The following is a 20,839-nucleotide window of genomic DNA, read 5'->3' as shown; positions in this document are numbered from 1 at the left end:
GGACAGGGTTTCTCTGTGTAGGCCTGGAACTCATTCTAAATCAGGCTGGCTTCTAACTCAGAGATTTACCTGCCTCTGCCTCTTGAGTGATGGGATTAAAGGTGTGTGCCATCATAGCCTGGCATTTCCTTTTTGCCTACTCCCCTGCTTTTAAAAAGAGAAGGTCTCCAACTGGAGAGATGGCTCAGAGGTTAAGAGCACTGAAAGTTTTCAGAGGTCCTGGCTCACAATTATCTATAATGAGATCTGGTGCCCTGTTCTGGCCTGCAGGCATACATGCAGACAGAATGCTACACACATAATAAGTAAATAAATCTTTAAAAAAGGGGGGTCTCATTATAGAGACCAAGCTGGGTTAAAATCCATGACTCTCCCACATACTGGAGTTCTAAGTATGAGCCACGAAGCCAGGTCCTTATGCACTTAATTTTTTTTTTTAAAGACTTATTTTAGGGGCTGGAGAAATGCACAGGTAGTTAAAGAACACTGACTGTTCTTCATGATGGCCTGGGTTCTATTCCCAGGACCCCAAAAGTAGCTTACAACCATCTCTAACTCCTGGTCCAAAATATTTGACTCCCTCTTCTGGCATCTACGGATACTTCATGCACACAGTACACAGACACTTACGTTGGCAAAACACCCATACACATAAAAATAAATAATCCACCAATTGTCTTTTAACAGAAAACATTGGGAGAGATTTCTATTAGACTAGACGAAACCCTTTTCACTGTCACTATGGCTCCTATGTGAACAATAAAAGGAGCCAGTAGAGAAGAATACTGATCTAGCAGAAACAGGCAGAAGAATCCTTTGTAGGCATTACCCAACAAATACTTACTGAAACTAACTTTTGCTAGGCATTACGGCAAGATAAGGAAAATAAGGTTTCCTTACTGACTGCTCAAAGCATTTGAATATCAAAGGTTTTTTTTTTAACTATTATTTATTTGTGCAAGTGTAGGTGGGTATGTTTGTACACATGCACATATGTAGGCACCTACACAGGCCAGAAGAGAGTGATGGATCCCATGGGGTAAAAGTTACAGGCAACTGTGAGTCACTCAGATTAGGTGCTAGAACTGAATTCTGAAAGAGCAGCAAGCACCTTTAAGGGCTGAGCCACCACCTCTCAAGCGCATTTTGTGCTTATTTTTAACACTACAACATAACCACCCCTCTTCTCAATTTCAATTCACTAGCCTCATCAATATTTCCACAAAGGACTGGCAAGATGGCTCAGCAGGTAAGCGTACTTGCTGCTCTTGCAAAGGACCTAGGTTTTATTCCCAGCACTCTGCCTGTAACTCTAGTTTTAGGCAATCTTCAATTTTACCTTCACTTGACCTCCATGGGCATCAGGTACACATACCATGAACCTATATGTGTGTGTGTACAAAAACAGGTAAACCATCCTCACACATAGAATATAAATAAATAAACCTCAAAAACAAAAGAAAAGGCCTCTAAAGTAAAATATGTAATATCTTCAGCATTTTGTTTTCATGCTCTCAGAAGCATCAAGGGCTAAAGCTAATTCAAGGTGTTCAAACATCTGCTTGGTAGAGTTCACTAGTTATACATTTCAAATGTTGCTGACACATGGTCATGCCAGGATCTAAGTCTGAAGCTCAACTCAGGTGGGGCAAGAACAGGTGAGAATGACTTTATACCTGAAGGCAGTATCATGAATATCTTTGATCTTGATTGTGCTTGCACAGACATCTATAGTATATACACAAAATACAGCTTCAACTACTTATGGGTTCTCTATCCCATGAGAATGAACTGGCACATCACTTATGTCACCTTCCTAGTCAGAATCTAATAGAAAAATCAAGTCATTGCAATGTACACAGTGCAACTGAAAGGTCCTTCACTGAGATAGTTACCTGAGCCCTGGGAGCCACTCTTCTGAGGCCCAGCAGCTGGGACCTGAGTCTTGGTTAAGGTCTGTACTGGCTGAGCAACAATGGTCCCTCCACCTCCACTCACGATTGCTTTGGCTACTCCTTGAGTCACAACTTGTTTTGGACCAACAGCTTTGGTGACAGAAGAGCTGGTCTTGGCGACAAGGATTTGACCACTACTGATTGCTACAGCCTGCTTCACGGTGGAAGGTAAGGCAGAGCCAACAGGCACACCGACAACCTGTTCAAGACAGAAAACAGTCCAACAGTGTTACTTCTACAGGCCAGGGGACTTCTCTGTGGTTGAAGCAGCCACTCCACTCCAGCAAGAACAAAGCAACAACAAAGGCTGGGAGATGGGGGTGTCACACAGAAGTCTAACTGTCCCAAACAAGGGCACCTCGGCATGTGAGAAAAATGTGTCTTACAGTTTTGAGTATTGCCACAAAACAAAAGCTTAGTTGAGAGGTAGTTGCTTTTCAAAGCTTCCACCATAATAGGAAGGCTTTATACATACATAGACTTACACAAGATCCAATTCTTACATAGAAATAGAATATTTCTAATGGATTTACTTCCAATTCCTTTTAATATCTACTTTAATCAAAACACAGAATTGGGATAACACTCTACAGTCTTAAACATTAATAGGGGGCTGAAGAGATGGCTCAGGGATTAAGAGCATTGGCTGCTCTTCCAGAGGCCCTGAGTTCAATTCCTAGCAACCATATGGTGGCTGGAAACTATCTGTAATGGGATCCGAAGTCCTCTTCTGGTGTGTCTGAAGACAGTGACAGTATACTCAATACATAAAATAAATCTTAAAAAAAAAAACAAAAACAAAAGGTAGCATAAGCTTTTTATATTTATAAATCACTTCAGTGACCAAGTGAATACTACACAACAGGAATACTACAGTCGACCATAGCATTTTCTGCTGCTGGAGAGGCAGGTGCTTTCAAATGTCACATGAAAACTACAGTAAGCTTCATGGTGAATTCAAACTGCAGCTTTCCCACTTCAGAGATTATTCTTGTAAGTCTGTAGTCTGCTCACACGGGTAGTATTTTCTTTCCTCACCACGTGATAGCAGCCTACCTGATTCTGGGAAAAATAACGTCTTTATTTTTCCCAATCTATCCTTCCTTGAAGACAAACATTTAGTAAAAACAGAAAAGTTTAACAAAGATATTTAAGTGAAAGTGATTTTATTTTTTTAGACTGGGTTCCATGTACGCCAGGTTGACTTCAAACTTCAGTGTGACTTAGAAATTCTGATCTTCTTGTTCTACTTCCCGTGTCCTGGGATTAAGGAACAGGTGGGCTACCACGTCAAATTTATCTAGTGCTGGGTATTGAACCCATGGTTTTGTACATGCTAGGCAAACCCTCTATCACAAGAGCTACATCTCTAATCCTATTAATAAAAATTAATAAAAAATTCCAGCACCAAATGAATTGTTATAACTGATTTTTAAAAGTAAAGTCACTTTCTTTAATTGAGAAATTAATTAAATTAATTAAGCACCCTGTTCTAACAGAATAAGCAGTAGAATGTTAAGCTAAGAGATAATTTAGGGCTGGTGAGATGACTCAGTGGATAAAGGCACTTGCCTCATAACCCTCACAATACAGTAGGAAGCCGGGAACCAACTCCCCAGAGTTGTTCTCTGAATATACATGACTACTGTGCTTATGAATGTGCTCATATTCACATATACAAATAATAGTTAACAAAAGAAGCAATATTAAATGAGTATTTTTAGAAGGTCACACTAAATGAAGCCATCTGATTTATTAATTTATTGTTGTGTAAGTATATTTTGGTGTCTCTGCATGTGCCTGAACATACGGAGCTCAAAGGACAAGAAGAAATCTTGTGGGAGTTAGCTCTCTCCAATCATGTGTGTGATGGTTTGTATATGCTTGGCCCAGGAAGTAGCACTATTTGGAGGTGTGGCCTTGTTGGAGTAGGTGTGTCACAGTGGGAGTGGGCTTTAATACTTTAGTCCTAGCTGCCTGGAAGTCAGTCTTCCACTAGAAGCCTTCAGATGAAGATGTAGAACTCTCAGCTCCTCTTGTACCATGCCTGCCTGAATGCTGCCATGTTCCCACCTTGATGGTACTGGACTGAACCTCTGAACCTGTAAGCCAGCCCCAAATATATGTTGTCTTAGTCATAGTGCCTGTATACAGCAGTAAAACCCTAACCAAGACAGAAGTTGATACCAGGAGTCAGGTATTGCTATGCTAGGCCTGACCATGCTTTTGTTTGTTAGAATGTAGATTTTGGGACTTTGGATTTGGAAAGCAGTAGCATGCTTTAACTGGAGCTTAATGGGCTATCTTAGTAGGAATATAAAAGACATTGTTACTGAGTGTTATTTGAATGGTGTGGACCTGGCCAAAGAGGTTTCAGTGGAGAATTTCAATATGGGACCTAGAGACTGATTCTGTGATATTTTGGTGAAAAATGTGGCTACTTTTCACCATTGTCTGAAGAGTCTGCCTGAGGCCAAGGTAAAGAGACTCAAATTGAGTGCATTGACAAAGGAAGTTTCAAAAGATCCCAGCAGAGACTGGTTAAGTCTCATGAAGAGCACTTTGAATAAGCATAGCAAGCTTAGAAAGGAATATAAAATATATCCTTCAAGTATTAAAGGGGCACCAGGAAGTGAAATGGAAAAGAATCCTACGTTCTAGGAGACAACAGATGAAGGGATTTGGGGACAAGATCTAGGCATGGTGGTACCCCTTTTAATCCCAGGAGACAAAGCCAAACAGATCTCTGAGTTTAAGGCCAGCCTGGGACAAAACAGGTTCTAGGTGAAGAAAAGCTTAAATCCAGGCATGGTGATACATGCCTTTAATCCCAGCATTACAAGAGACAGAACCATGCAGCTCTCTGAGCAATCTACATAGCAAGTTCCAGGAAAATCAAGCATAGGCAGAGAGGAAGTTGGAAAACAGAAAGCTGGTAATAGAATAGGGGGAGGGGGGATTTTCCAGCCTCAGCAAGCAAACATGGCAGCTTCAGCCATGTGGCTCTGGCTTTAGAGTGAAAAATAAACGGGACTACTTGGACAACTGATACTGGTTAGCTGGAGCTAAGAAATTAGAGGACTGAGGTTTAATTCCCAGTACCTACCTTGTAGCTCACAACCATCTGTAATACCAACTCTAGGGAATATGATGCCCTCTTCTGGCTTCTACAAGCACTGCATGCATATGATATGCAGACATATAGGCAGGCAAAACAACCATACGCATAAAACAAAAATAAAGATTTTTTAAAAATATGAACAAAATAGTTTCTAGGGAGAACAAAATGGACTTCATCTGGAGGAAAAAAGAACCACCCTAAAGTAAATATGCATATACAAATATGGAACAGGGCAGTGGTGGCACATGCCTTTAATCCCAGCACTTGGGAGGCAGAGGCAGGCGGATTTCTGAGTTCGAGGCCAGCCTGGTCTACAGAGGTGAGTTCCAGGACAGCCAGGGCAACAAAGAGAAACCCTATCTCCAAAAACAAAAACAAAAACAAAACAAAAAAAATATGGAACAGAAGGTATTTGATTACTTACATCTGATAGATAGATACATAGATAAATACTGATTATATATTTTCAAAATTTTAGTGAAAATTTTGAATCTTTAAAAAGTAAGGGGGTTGCAAGCTGGTACAACCACTCTGGAAATCAGTTTGGCGGTTCCTCAGGAAATTGGACATTGTACTACCTGAGGACCCAGTTATAACACTTCTGGTATAAGTTATATCACCCAGAAGATGCTCCAACATGTAATAAGGACACACGCTCCACTATGTTCATAGCAGCCTTATTCATAATAGCCAGAAGCTGGAAACCACCCAGAAGTCCATCAACAGAGGAATGGATACAGAAAATGTGGTACATCTACAAAATGAAGCACTACTCAGCTATTAAAAACAATGAATTTATGAAGTTCTTAGGGAAATGGCTGGATCTAGAGAATATCGTCCTGAGTGAGGTAACCCAATCACAAATGATATGCACTCACTGATAAGTGGATATTAGCCCAGAAGCTCTGAATACCCAAGATACAATCCACAAACCACATGAAACTCAAGAAGACCAAAGTATGGATACTCTGATCCTTCTTAGAAGGGAGAACAAGATACCCATGGAAGGAGTGGCAGAGACTAACTATGGAGCAGAGACTGAAGGAGGGGCAATTGAGAGACTGCCCCACCTGGGAATCCTTCTCATTTTCAATCACCAAACCCAGATACTATTGTGAATGTCAGCAAGTGCTGGCTGACAGGAGCCTAATATAGCTGTCTCCTGAGAGGCTCTGACAGTGCCCAACTAATACCGAAGTAGAGACTCATAGCCATCCATTGGACTGAGCACAGGGTCCCCAATGAAAGAGCTAGAGAAAGGACCCAAGGAGCTGAAGGGGTTTGAGCCCCTTAGGAGGAACAACAATATAAACTAACTAGTACCCTCAGAGCTCTCAGGGACTAAACCACCAACCAAAGAGTATACATGGTGGGATTCGTGGCCCCAGCTGCACATGTAGCAGAGAATGTCCTAGTCAGTCATTAATGGCAGGAGAGGCCCTTGGTCCTGTGAAGGTTCTATGCCCCAGTGTAGGAAAATACCAGGGCCAGGAAGCAGAAGAGGGTGGATTGGTGAACGGGGGTGGGTGTGTGTGTGTGTGTGTGTGTGTGTGTGTATGATAGAGGTATTTTTCGGGAAACCGGAAAAGGGGATATCAATTGAAATGTATATAAAGAAAATATCTAATGAAAAAATAAATTAAAAAAAATTAGGGGGGCTGGAGAGATAACTCAAGAGGCTAATAATTGACAGGAACACCAGCTCTAGAAGGATTAAAGGCCTCTAGCTTCTACCAGCACCCATCCTCACTTGGAGACATACATATACACATAAACACACACACACACACACACACAGAGATATAAGACTATAAGAATGGTTATGGTGAGCAGTGTCAGGGCAGCTGAACAGACTAAGGCGCCAGAGTGAAGTATCCAGGGAGGGGAGCTAGGGCACATAGAAATAATTAAAGGAGAGTAACGGAACAGGAAGAGTTAAGTTTGGGATGGGAGCCATAAGAGTGGGGTTGAGAAGGGATTATGGGGAGGGTAGTGAACACTAAAGGCCTTCTTAAAAAGCTCATGGAAACACTACTGTACATGCTTCATAAACTATATACTGTATACAAATAAAGAGGCTTAATGGATTTATTGAACAACAGGGGCACAATATCCCAACTAGAGACCTGACTAGCCAATAAATCACCCAGCAGTAGGTACTGGTTACCATTTTGAGTTGCTCCCACCCCCAAGGCTAGCTGGGCAGCATGAACTGGACTTGGTGGTGGTGAGGACAACACCTCACTCAAAGTTGGGTGGTGTGGAGGTTTGAAAGAGAAGAACAGTCACAGACTCATAGATTTGACTACATGGTTCTCGATTAGTAAAACTCTTTGGGAAGGATTAAGAGGTGTGGCCTGTGTGTCACTGGGTGTGGGCTTTCGGTCTCAAGAGCCAGATCTATTCCCAGTTAGCTCTCTCTGCCTTGTGCTTATGGATCAGATGTAAGCTCTCAGCTTCGGCTCCAGAGCCAGGCATTGCCTGTCTGCTGCCATGCTCCCCACCACAGCGATCATGTTATCTTATCACAGCAATAAGCTAAGATGGGGAGTGTAATTATAAAAGGAGCTGACATATATATGTTAAAAATACACTTATGAAATTCTCAAAGACTTAAATATTTTTATTTTACATGTACAGATGTTTTGCCTGCATCTATGTGTATATTACATGCATGCTTGGTTCCATGCATCAGGAGCCCAGAAGAGGGCACTGGATCTCTGGCACTAGATGGTTGCCAGCTGTGAATGCTTGTGAATTAAAGGTGGGTCCTCTAGAAGAGCAGCAAGTGTTCCTAACTGCTGAGTTAGCTCTGTGGCCCTCACCCCCACTATACACAAATGCTTAAAGAGCAGTGGCACCGGGTTATAATCTCAGTGCAGACATGCTAAGCTACATGGTGGGACTGTGTCCCAAAAGGGGAAAACAGTTACTCAGGAGGCAGAATAAAATAAGCAACACACAAATGAATTTTTTTTAAGTTTCATTAAAATCTACTGAACCATTTGTTTCTTTCATGAGCTTGGATGTTATGGCTACTGTGAAGACTATGGTCCCCTACTTGAGCATTATTAAGTACAGAGCAACCAGACAGACTTGTTTTCCTAGATTAGTTCCAAGTAGGCAGCTGAGTAAATTACTTAACTTCCCTGAACTTTAAAAATTATTTTTTTTTTTTTTTGAGACAAGGTTTTCTCTGTGTAGGTAGGGTTATGCCAAGAGAGAGTGACGGCTCAGCAGTGCTGGGCGAGTGGATTGGAGGATGTCAAAAGGGTTGAAAGTGGAGACTGACCTACTTCAGGTCTGGGCATCAATGGTCCAGAACATGTTAAAAGCTTCTACTGGGGCCAGCTAGGCTCAGTCAATAAAGAAAATTGGCACCTAGTCCAGTGAACTGAGTTTGATCCCTGGATCCACATGGCAGGAGAGAAATGGCTCCTAAAAGCCACCCTATGATTTCTGCCAACATGTTGTGGCATTCTCCTACCCTAAATAAATAAAATCTTCTTTTGTAATTAGTAAAGCAATATACTTTCTTGGGCCGATGAGACGGCTCCGTGGGTAAAGGCAGGTGCTGCCCAGCCTGACCATCTGAGATTGGTCCCTGCCACCCACGTGATAGAGAAACCTTACGCTAGCAACCTGTCCTCTGACTGTCTATCACATGTGTCTGACACATCTGTATCCTTATACACATAAATAAATGTAAAACAAAGAAACACAAAGAAAACTGTATCACTCTATGAAGCCTAATATGCTTTAAATATAGTGTAAGGAGCTAGAGAGATGGCTAAGAGCACCCACATGACAGCTTACAGCTGTTTGTAACTCCAGTCCCAAGGGAATTTGATGCCCTCTGCTGGTCTCTGAGGCACTGCATGTACAGGGTGTACTGATAACACACTTAAGCAAAAGCACTTTACATACATTAAAAAATAAGTAAAAGGTTAAAAAAGAGAGATTGTGTAAGAAAGGGTGAACAGGAAGTTAAGCACACGATACGGCTGGCGACACAGGGCCATCACAGCAACTCCAACTCTGCTAGGGCAGAGGACTGCTGCCAGTCTAGGTTACAATGTAAAAAGAAAACTCAGCTGAGCTGTAGAATACCTGTCTAACACGTGAAGCCCTGGGTCCACCCTCTGCTGCGGACAACAGCGTCTTCAAACACCAACTGACTCACCTGGAGGCCAGAGCGATGTTGCAGGAGAGTCTAACTGGCCAGGGCATCTGAATCAGAGCCAGGATGAGGGAGAGTCTGACTCAGAGCAATGCTGCGGGAGTCTAACTGACTCAGCAATGCTGCAGGAGAGTCTAACTGACTCAGCAATGCTGCAGGAGAGTCTAACTGACTCAGAGCAATGCTGCGGGAGAGTCTAACTGACTCAGAGCAATGCTGCAGGAGAGTCTAACTGACTCAGAGCAATGCTGCAGGAGAGTCTAACTGACTCAGCAATGCTGCAGGAGAGTCTAACTGACTCAGCAATGCTGCAGGAGAGTCTAACTGACTCAGAGCAATGCTGCGGGAGAGTCTAACTGACTCAGAGCAATGCTGCAGGAGAGTCTAACTGGCCAGGGCATCTGAATCAGTGGGTAGCTTAGGAAAAAGCAGATTCCCAGGCCCTTGTAAAAATACTGGCACAGAAAGCGTGAGACAGATTAGGAACTGTGGTTAAATTCAGAAGATGAATTGTCTGATTAGATCAGTTTGGAAACCTTAAAGACTTAAAAGCAATGTGTAACCCTGAATTTTCACCTCTATCCCCAGAGAGATCTATTTATCTAAACTAACCCAAATTATGTAATACTGTCTTCCATTTTAGAATATTCTTCTCAAAACAATTCACTCCGAGACAGGCTGGGCTTTGAAGCTGAAATATAAACACCTATAAAACATTTTCAATAGCTTTAGAACATACCCACTAAAACACTGGGATAATTTAACTACATGTTCCAAAGCATGCTTAGGTTAGAGACAACAGCAGATAAATCTCACCAGCTCTGGAATGGTTCATTTGGAACTTCAAGCCTTCTGCCATTTACTACCTATATGCTAGCATACTATATGCTCATGTAGTCTCCAGGAAGGTTCCCAGCCCCTCAAACTCAGTGTAGCCACATTTGTAAGAGTGTGTGTGTGTACATAACTGATGTAGAAAATAAATTATATGCTGCTTCACCGTACTCCATATATTTATTCCCTGGTAGTTCTAATTTATAAAGGAAATGAATGAAAGAATCAAATGGCACACACTGGAACCCTAGCACTTGGTATAGTGAGGTAGGAGGTTGTCTTGAGTGTGAGGTCATTCTACCTCAAAACAAAACAAATCATACAGCCTGGACATTGGAGATGTTCAGTGCAGCACTCTCTTACAGGTCAAAACAGTGCTCCCACTTAGACATGAATCACACAGAAAGCTCACGAAGCCATTTATTTTTACTGCTGGAGAGAGAATACTTTGTCCCTATGCCCCCTAGACTGTTCCTGGGTCTTCTATTTAAACACCCCTGACTCTTGTCAGGGATAGACAGTAAGGAGCACATGTGCATAATATCAACCGGGTTAACATACACAGGTTAGTATGGGACCAACAACGTGGGCTCCCTAAGTCATTCTGGCACCTGACAACTATGTAGACAAATAACCTTTATATCTTGAACATGATCCTCCCATCCCAAATGCATACAAACCTTGGAGGGTGGAATCTTTGGTGCCTGAGTCGTCCCTTCTCCAGCACTTATGACCTGTTTTTGAGGGGACACAGCTATCATGTGACCCCCTTTCACAGTCACATACTGAGGGAATGCTGACTGGTTGGCAGCTCCTGTTGTGGCCACATGAGGAGCTTCTCCGGGTTCCTGTTTGATGATCACCTTGCAACAAACAATGACACTGAGTAAGTATCCCATGGAGGAGGAGGAGGAGGATCTACTATGAATATCTGAATCTAGTCTCTGCAGTATTAATGAAGCTTGGTATATACAGAACAGCTCCATGAAAAAGGTAAAATACTGCTTTAATAGATAGAGTCCTTCAGAGCTGGTAAAGGGGACAAATAGTATCTCACTTGATCCCTGCTCTGTCACTTGTCATAGAGATGGGATAGGAAGGCAGCAAAGAGAGGCAAAACAGGCTGTGACCTCTGAACTCCCGTTTCCCTGGAGGCCTAGGACGTAAACATCATTAAATAAGTGGGAGCACATCTCAGAACTAAGGCCTATTAAAGAGTGGGAAAGTCACAGGCAAGGCTGTGGCACACACTCACCTTTGTGAAAGCCCCAAGTCCTCCAGTAACAGCTTTTGGGCTTTGCACTTTAGGATGACTACCAATTGGGCAAAGAGGTGGCATAGATGCAAACAAAGAATCCTCCTGCTGTGTGTAAAGACAGTTATTATGTAACAGGCCCAAATGAATGATTTCAGATATTCTAGCCACTTAGTATACTTAATACAATAATATTAATATTAGCCACTTAATACAAAACCTACCACAATTAGCAACACACACACACACACACACACACACACACACACAAATTTCCTTTTTAAAAGCAAATAAAAAACGAGGAATGCAATTCCACCTGAACACCAGTAGTAACTCACTGCATAGGAGGCTGACACAGGAGGACTGTTAGTTGAAATTTAGCTTGAACTAAACAGTGCAACCCTGCCTGAAAAACCAGGAAATCAGCTCAGCAAAGGTTATTCATCTATGTTATAGTCCTATAAGACAGGGTGTCAGGTTGACCAGGTTGGTCTCACTATCTAGATAAAGAAAACCCAGATCCTTCTGCCTCCACTTCTTGAGTGCTGGGATTGCATGCTTACAACCTCACACTTGTTTTTATGTGGCAATGGGGACTAACCCAAGGCTTTGTACATGTTGAGCAAACACTCTACCAGTGTTGTATAGCAGTTTCCTAGGGACTGAAATGCTCTATCTCCCAGGGAAGCTCCTTAAGATACAAGGTAAACAACTCAAAATAGTTGAGCAGATAGATTCACTAGGGCCCTCCCTCTTAGAGTAAACAATAAAGACTCTTTAGAGTCACTCTCAGACAAAGCAAGCTGCAGGAAAGCCTGAGACCAGACCAGCCAGGAAGAAGAGAAGCCAGCCAAGCTGCCTGACTAACACAGTCACTAGGAAAGGATACTCTAACCTACTGAGCTGCCTGCAGGCTGTACGGTGTGCTCCAGGTTTCCTAGCTTCAGTGTGTTGACACCCATCCTGGGCTGGGCCTTGATGAAGCAGCTGTTTTTGAGTCATTTCTGCCCCTGTAAGTAACACCTCACCCATACTTACGTAAGTAACCTCAATAAAACTCACTGGTTGACCATGGTAGTTTTGATCTGTCTTTGGTTCCCTATCTGGGGTGAATAGATAGTGCATTGCATATCCTCAGGAAGTCTTTTCATACAACACCAACTGATCTATATGTCCATTCCTAATATTTGGTTCTTTATTGGTTTGTATGTCTAATCTTTTGCCAGATGGTAAAGGACAGGGATTGTATTTGGCTTTATATTCCCAAATCATAGGCATTAAATAAATTATTCTAACAAATAAGGGTGATGTTTTAGTGTGTGTGTTTTTCTTATATACTCTCAACTTGTCTTGAAAAATTCACTCAGTATCTGTAATACAGATAAATGTAAAATGAGTTTTACATTTGAAAAATAAATTTTCCAAAGAGAGAAAAAGGAGAAGAAAACAATGCTCTAGACAAAGGTAATCCTGGATCTTAGGAGGCTGAGACACGAAGTTTCCAGCCTAGACTACATAGTGAACGCTTACCACAAAAGCAAACAAACAAAGAAATTATGTGGGACTAGAAAATGGAAAACAACAAAACACAGTGAGATAAAAACCACTGATGTTTGTCTCCACTACAAAAGACAAAGCAGATTCATAGATAATGTGTCATAATTGAACTTTAAGGAAAAGAATTAAAGACTACTACCTATCTATGCAATGAAATATCATCAACAAATACTAAAAAATAAATGGTAGAGGTAAGACTTTCAAGGGAGTTACTGCAAGAAAACCTTATTTTGATCAGAAAACTATCCTGATCTCTGTTAACTAAGTAAGAGGAATGTTGAATGCTGGGGTGGGTACTCACTAAAGGAGATTTGCATTTTAGAGTCACTCAGACTGCATCTGAAAGGCTTGAAGACTTAAGACAGCCATCTTGAGTAAACAGGAGCCAATAAGGAAAGTGCTTTTGCCAAATACTGAGCAGACTGTCATCAGTATGTGAAGAAGTCAGGTGTTGTATGGAAAGGTCATATTCTGAACTACTATTTGAAGTGGTTAAGAATTACTTTTATATTAATTAACTAACTAGGGATTATGTGTGCAAAGGGGACAAGGTTTGCTCCTTGTACCCTCAGAACACACTGCCAGACCAACATTTTTATAGAGAATGTGTATGTGTCTGTGTGAGCCTGTACATGTGTGTGCAGTGCCTATAAAGGCTACGCGTGGCATGAGATCCTTTGAAGCTGGAGTTACAGGTAGCTGTGAGCTGCTATGTAGCTTCTGGGGCCTGAACTTGGGGCCTTTGTAAGAAGAGCAGGCACTCTCAACAGCTGAGCTATTTCTCCAGCCTCTAAAGGAGTATTTTTAATAAAGCTGTACTAAGTAAGTAAGGCTGCCTCTTCCCCATACTGAGCTTTCAAACTAATACTGGGTAATCACTTGGTAGATGTGCTGAGAACTGTCTTCTATACTAGGAAGAGAGTGAGTAAGGAAATAATCTTCAAGATCAAATGCTGTCACTGGGTAGCACCCTTGCTGAGCTTGCACAGTATAATAAAGAAGGGACAGTTTACCTTCACAGTAGATGTCAAAAAACTACTTCCATGAATTTTAGGAATAGGGGATCCTGTCCCTTGGGAAGCCTGAGAGGCCATTGGGAGCTTGCTTGTAGGACTTCCTGATAAGCAAGACAGATATAAAAAAATTATGTATCAACAAAATAAAGTTTACAAGATATAATTTTAAATCATTTCCCCCATTCTTTGTTTCCAATTATTTACTGTTCATTTTTAAAGGATGAAAATTCAAAACCATAAAAGTCTACACACACACACACACACACACACACACACACTGCTGAATGCTAACTTTTACTGCACCTGTTTCCAAATGCCTGTGTTATCCCACAGCTACACAATGGATTTCAAAGTCTGATAAAGGTCACTTAATTATCAATAGTATATAAGTTTAGATCTAAAGAGATATTCTACAACTTATTTCATCTACCAAACTTACCTCTTCAGAGTTGTGGCTAATTCCTAAAACTAATATGTAGCCACCAAGACAACTCAGCATACCTAAATATGCTGGAAGCAGTACTTTTCAAATGATCTCTACATGTAAACCACTCTAAAACTGCTAAGCTTAAAAAAAAAAGCAAAACACCTATGTGGAAGTCTACTATGTATAGCAATGTGTGAGGTGGGAAAGAACCTCATTTCTTTAAAATCATTCATTTTATTTCTCTTTTCCTATTTCCTTTTACAAGAGAAGATCATACCTTAGAAGCATGTATAAAAACATGGGTTAAATGAAAGAAATGGATACAATGTTAGTAAAAGAATATTAAAACCAAGACCAGAACCAGAAACCCTGACAGGTAACATACAGCTGTGCTAAACTACAGGGACAGGACAGAGGGAGACTGCAGACAGGAGTCTAATTCCTGAACACTGAACTTTCACCCACAGTGATTCTTCCTCAGAGAAACAGTATGGGGTTCCATTTATATACACTTATTATAGATGGAGGGTTCATGCTGGGATTTTATCATTAATAAAAGATCAAATTCTTTAGATGGCATGAATAGTACTTATCTATACCTGTACTTGGAGTGGAGGCTCCAATGACCTGCCCAGGTTTATCCACAATAACATGAGGGTTGTTGATACCAGAGCTGGCAGTGCCTTGCTTCAAATGAACTGGAGTAGAAGTTGGTGTGCGAGGCAATGGTGATGGACTTGGAGTTGATATTGGAGAACCTTTGTTATTGAAAAAAGGAGAGAAACAAAATCAACACAGAATTTAGGTAGGAAGATATCAAAGACAAAGGTAATTAACCAGAAGACACTGGAGATACTGAGCAGGGGTTGCGCCGGTGGAGCCGAGGCCAGGTAGTCCAGTCTTACACTGTGCACTTGGATACCCAGGATCAGCAAAGTGAGCAACTAACTAGAAACAGATTTTGGGGCTGAAGAGATGGCTCCGCAGTTAAGAGTACTTGACTTGTTGCTCACCCTGAGGACGTGGGTGTTCAATTCCCAGCACCCACATGGCAGCTCACAATCATCTGTAGCTTCAGTTCCAGGAGATCTAAAGCCTTCTTATGATCGCCATGGGTTCTGCTTATATGTGGTTCCTCGACAAACATACAGGCAAAACACCTCTACACTTAAAAGTTTTAAAAGAAAAAGTTAAAAAAAGAAACAGTTATGAGGCCAGATGAGGTAGCATATGCCTTGATCCCAGCACGCAAGAGGCAAAGGCAGGCAGATCTGTGAGCTTAAAGTTCGCTTGCTCTATCGAGTTCTAGGTCAGTTAGAGATACACAATGAGACTCTGTCTCAAAAAATATATATTCTCTGGGCCTACCCTTAACCCCTACTGAAAATAAGCCTGCATTTTAACAAGATCCCCTAACATGCACATTAAAAGTCAAAGAGTAGGCCAGGTGTGGTAGCATATGCTTTTAATCTCAGCACTCAGGAGGCAGAAGGACTTCTGTGAGTGGGAGGAAAGAAATCTTTGCATTCTCTTTTGGTGTTACTGAGCAAAAGTCAGCCCAGATTGGAATTCTCTACTTTTTCTCTTTCAGTCTTCCATTGTCTCTGTCTGTTGTATGACTCTGGATCTGTCCCTATATGTCTAACCCTAACAAAGGCTCCTTTCTCTCTTTCATTGAACAGCACAGAATGCACAAGGGGAAGAAATGAGGAATACTTATATAAATCTTTAAGTTTTGTAAGGGATGAGGTCACCAACTCCAACTGACCCCAATTGACTGAAATAACAAGCAAAATTCAGATCTTTTGTTCAGCATTTATGGTGAATATTCATTTGATGGGATTGCCTTTAACCAGTATTTTGTTTTTGGCAAATGATCATAACAACATTCACACAAACAACACACATACAACCACACATATACTGGGTCAGAGACATGAAGAACACATAATTTAAGATTACAGTTACATACCAGGTGGTAGTGGCACACATCCTTAAAACCAGCACTTGGGAGGCAGAGGCAAATCTCTGAGTTTGAGGCCAGCCTGGTCTACACAGCAAGCTCCAGGACAGCTAGGGCTACACAGAGAAACTCTATCTTGGAAAAAAACTAAAATAAATAAATGATTGTAGTTACACATTAGCTTAGGCTGCGAAATTCAACAATATGGCTACTTAAACAACATAAATGGGGAGAACTCAGAACTGAGAACTAAGGGCCTCCCCCTAGATAAAGAGCTATAGGCAATTAAAGATTGCCAAGAAAGCACCCTAAATTACTATCCAATCTCACTTGATCAACCCAAAAAAATATACACATAAGCCAACAATAGAGGCTCAACAATTCACACTTAATTACACACACACACACACACACACACACACACACACACACACACACACAACTTATGCACACAGCAATAATTAAAAAAAAAAAAGGCCATGAACACATGGGAAGGACTGGAGGGATGATAAGGAATAAGGTAAATGTATCTTTATATTTAAAAAAAAAATCCCAAAAGCAGTGTTTTATATTCACAATGTAGAACTACTGTATTTTGGTATGCTAAATCTCTTAATATCATAGGCTGGTATTTATAATACTGATTATTCAAAGAAAATCAATAAGTAAATAGCTAGATTGAAGAATTCTGTGTTTTGATTTGGAATACATTTAGAATAGGAAAATGTGAAATTTATTTACAATAGACAGAAATCTCTATCAGGATAGAATCCCAAACAATATTCTCAAACTCTATTCATGCACAGCTAAACACACTTAATTACCTACCCTACACCACCAAAGGTGTCCTCTGTAAATTTCTCTGAGCCTCAAATCAATTTATACATTCAGTTTACTCCACTTCTGAAACAGGAAGTTTCAAATTTCTTAGTAGTAGATTAAATTACAGGACTGTTACCCTCTGTTGATTGAAAGATCTGTATTATATTTTTGCTTAGCTCTCCATGGACAGCAGTAAATATTCCCATTTTCCTTCTTTTAAAATTTATACAGAGGGGCTAGAGACATAGCTCAGCAATTAAGAACACTGGTGGCTCTTACAGAACACACCGATTCAGTTCCCAGCACCCATATGGTGGTTCGCAATGACCTCAACTTCAATTCCAGGGAATAAAAAAATATCCTCTCTTGGCCTCCATAGGCATACACATGATACACAGACATACAAGCAGCTAAAACATATGAAGTAAAATTACAAAGTGTTCTCCCTGCTTAGACGTTTTCAACTGGCCCTTCCTGTCTTTCCTGAAGTACAGCCAACACAAATAAGTACGTTCCCATTAGTCCTTTGGTTAACATAAATGTGAAACTGTCACAAGATGAAGACGCTCAGCAAAACCGAAGTCTCAGAATGACTGTCCATAAGATCCACAATGCTCTAGCAATCGTTAGAGAGAAATAAAAGGCAATTCAATTCCACACCAACTCCACCCTTAGAAGGAAGTCAAAGAACCTTTCTTTCTCTTCAAACTCAACTATTATCTTAAAATACAGCAGAATACACATTTATCAAGGGACAACTGGAATGAATACCTTAGACCTCATTTCTTCACCCTATTCAGAAATCCATTCCACTTAAATGACTTGTGCTTTTCTTTGGGACAGCTTTGCCTACCAACAGTGGATAACCATCCTTTGATACACATGGCAGTGTAGAAGCATCTCTCTGAGCTGGGCACAGTGGCTCTCACCTGTAATCTCAGCTTTTGCAAGGCTGAGTAAGGAGGAGCACCATGAGTTCCTGACCAGCCTGTGCTACACAGTAATTTCCAGGCCAGTTTGATAGTCTGATATTTCCCAACCAAGTCAGTGCCACCCATATTATCTCCAGGATGTGTTCTGCATACCTGAGACAATCTTACAGCTCATGGTGATGGGCTGAAAGGACTTGCCAGGTGACTCGGGATTAGGCACCTGGCTTTGTGGCACAATTTTGCAGCTTGATGCGATGGGCTGGAAGGCAGAATTGCCATGTGAACTGAAGGTGACCTTCTGTGTTGTTGTCACTTTAGTAGGTGTTCTTTCCAACGAAGATGGTAAAGAATAAAATGTATTGTGTCTCTCAGCTTCAGTGCTGTCTGGGAATCCTGTTTGAAATATAATGACAGATGATAAAATCAATTATGCTGAAACACCTTCCAGCTATGGGAAATAAACAAAACTGTTGGATCCTGTGCCATAGCGCCTGGAGCTGATCCTGTGCCACAGTGCTCCATACCCAAATACCCCCTGGAGAGAGCTGGTCTCTCAGGAGTGCCAACACACCTGCGAGCACCGGTAAGACCACCACTTCTGCTCAAATTCCTGGCCCAAGAGGAACCTGCCCAGAGCCATCAGGACACAGGAACCAAGGAACAGCCACGGACAGGATCCTTCTGTTTCTGTCTGCACCCTGGACCTGACCCTGTGCCTGAGCTCTCAATACCCAAATTCCTCCGGGAGAGAACTGGTCTCCCAGGAATGCTGACACACAGGATTACAGGAGGGATGAGCCACAATCAGAGATAGCAATGCCAGTTAATACCACAGATGGCCAGAGGCAAGGGCAAGAACATAAGCAATAGAAACCAAGGCTACTTGGCATCATCAGAATCCAGTTCTCCCACCACAGCAAACCCTGGATACCCAAACACACCAGAACAGCAAGACTCTGATTTAAAATCACATCTCATAATGATAGAGGACTTTAAGAAGGACATAAATAACTGCCTTAAAGAAATACAAGAGAACACAAGTAAACAGCTAGAAGCCCTTCAAGAGGAAACACAAAAATCTCTTAAAGAAATATAGGAAAACACAACCAAATAGGTGAAGGAATCGAACAAAACCATCCAGGATCTAAAAATAGAAATAGAAACAATAAAGAAATCACAAAGAGAGACAACCCTGGAGATAGAAAACCAAGGAAAGAGATCAGAGTCATAGATGCAAGCATCACCAACAGAATACAAGAGACAGAAGAGAGAATCTCAGGGGCAGAAGACACCATAGAAAACATTGACACTACAGTCAAAGAAAATGCAAAAGGCTACTAACCCAAATCATCCAGGAAATCCAGGACACAATGAGAAGACCAAAACTAAAGATAATAGGTATAGAAGAGAGTGAAGATTCTCAACTTAAAAGGCCAGTAAATATCTTCCACAAAATTATAGAAGAAAACTTCCGTAACCTAAAGAAAAAGATGCCCGTGAACATACAAGAAGCCTATAGAACTCCAAATAGAGTGGACCAGAAAAGAAATTCCTCCCCTCACATAATAATCAAAACACCAAATGCACAAAACAAAGAAAGAATTTTAAAAGCAGTAAGGGGAAAAAGTCAAGTAACATATAAAGGCAGGCCTATCAGAATTACACCAGACTTCTCACCAGAGACTATAAAAGCTAGAATATCCTGGGCAGGTGTCATACAGACCCAAAGAGAACACAACTGCCAGCCCAGACTACTCTACCCAGCAAAACTCTCCATCAATTACCATAGATGGAGAAACCAAGATATTCCATGACAAAACCAAATTTACACAATCTTTCCACAAATCCAGCCCTTCAAAGGATAATAAATGGAAAACTCCAACACAAAGAAGAAAACAACACCCTAGAAAAAGGAAGAAAGTAATCTTCTTTTAACAAACCCAAAAGAAGATAGCCACACAAACATATAAACATACAACATCAAAAATAACAGGAAGCAACAATCACTTTTCCTTAATATCTCTTAACATCCATGGACTCAATTCTCCCAGTAAGAAGACATAGACTAACAGACTGGATATGTAAACAGGACCCAGCATTTTGCTGCATACAGGAAACCCACCTCAGTGACAAAGACAGATACTACGACAGAGTAAAAGGCTGAAAAACAATTCTCCAAGCAAATGGTCCCAAGAAACAAGCTGGAGTAGCCATTCTAATATCGAATAAAATCCACTTTCAACTAAAAATTATCAAAAAGGATATGACAATTCATAGTCATCAAAGGAAAAATCTACCAAAAAGAACTCGTAATTGTGAACATCTATGCTCTTCATGCAAGGGCAACCACATTCATAAAAGAAACATTACTAAAGCTCAAAGCACACATTGCACATGACACAATAATAGTGGGAGACTTCAAGATCCCACTCTCAGCAATGGACAGATCATGGAAGCACAAACTAAACAGAGACACAGTGAAACTTTATGGACCAAATGGATTTAACAGATATCTATAGAACATTTCATCCTAAAACAAATGGATATACCTTCTTTTTAGCACCTCATGGTACATTCTCCAAAACTGACCATATAATCGGTCACAAAACAGGCCTCAACAGATACAAGAAGATTAAAATAATCCCCTGCATCCTATCAGATCACCTAGGACTAAGGCTGGTCTTCACTAGCAACAAAAACAACAGAAAGCCCACATACAATTGGAAGCTGAACAACGCCCTACTCAATGATAACTTGGTCAAGAAAGAAAGGAAGGA

General features: G+C 41.1%; 1 protein-coding gene across 8 annotated transcripts in view; it reads right to left on the bottom strand.

Annotated features, from left to right (window-relative positions):
• The window catches only part of Yeats2 (YEATS domain containing 2), a 96,201-nt gene that overhangs the window by 25,506 nt on the left and 49,856 nt on the right, over positions 1-20,839 (bottom strand). For 7 of the 8 annotated variants that reach the window (XM_031363406.1, XM_031363403.1, XM_031363401.1 and 4 more), the window contains 6 exons: positions 18,216-18,455; positions 14,945-15,103; positions 13,916-14,019; positions 11,346-11,453; positions 10,771-10,953; positions 1,896-2,154 (listed from right to left, as the gene is read on the bottom strand). In XM_031363406.1, the coding sequence (XP_031219266.1) occupies positions 1,896-2,154; positions 10,771-10,953; positions 11,346-11,453; positions 13,916-14,019; positions 14,945-15,103; positions 18,216-18,455 (1,053 nt within the window). The remainder of the gene's footprint in view (positions 1-1,895; positions 2,155-10,770; positions 10,954-11,345; positions 11,454-13,915; positions 14,020-14,944; positions 15,104-18,215; positions 18,456-20,839) is intronic. The other variant, XM_031363407.1, reaches the window with a different exon arrangement.

This window comes from Mastomys coucha, unplaced genomic scaffold (assembly GCF_008632895.1).
Source record: "Mastomys coucha isolate ucsf_1 unplaced genomic scaffold, UCSF_Mcou_1 pScaffold12, whole genome shotgun sequence".
Lineage (NCBI taxonomy): Eukaryota > Metazoa > Chordata > Mammalia > Rodentia > Muridae > Mastomys > Mastomys coucha.
The sequence above is the reverse complement of the archived record's forward strand: the minus strand, read 5'-3'. Positions and strand labels throughout refer to the sequence as shown.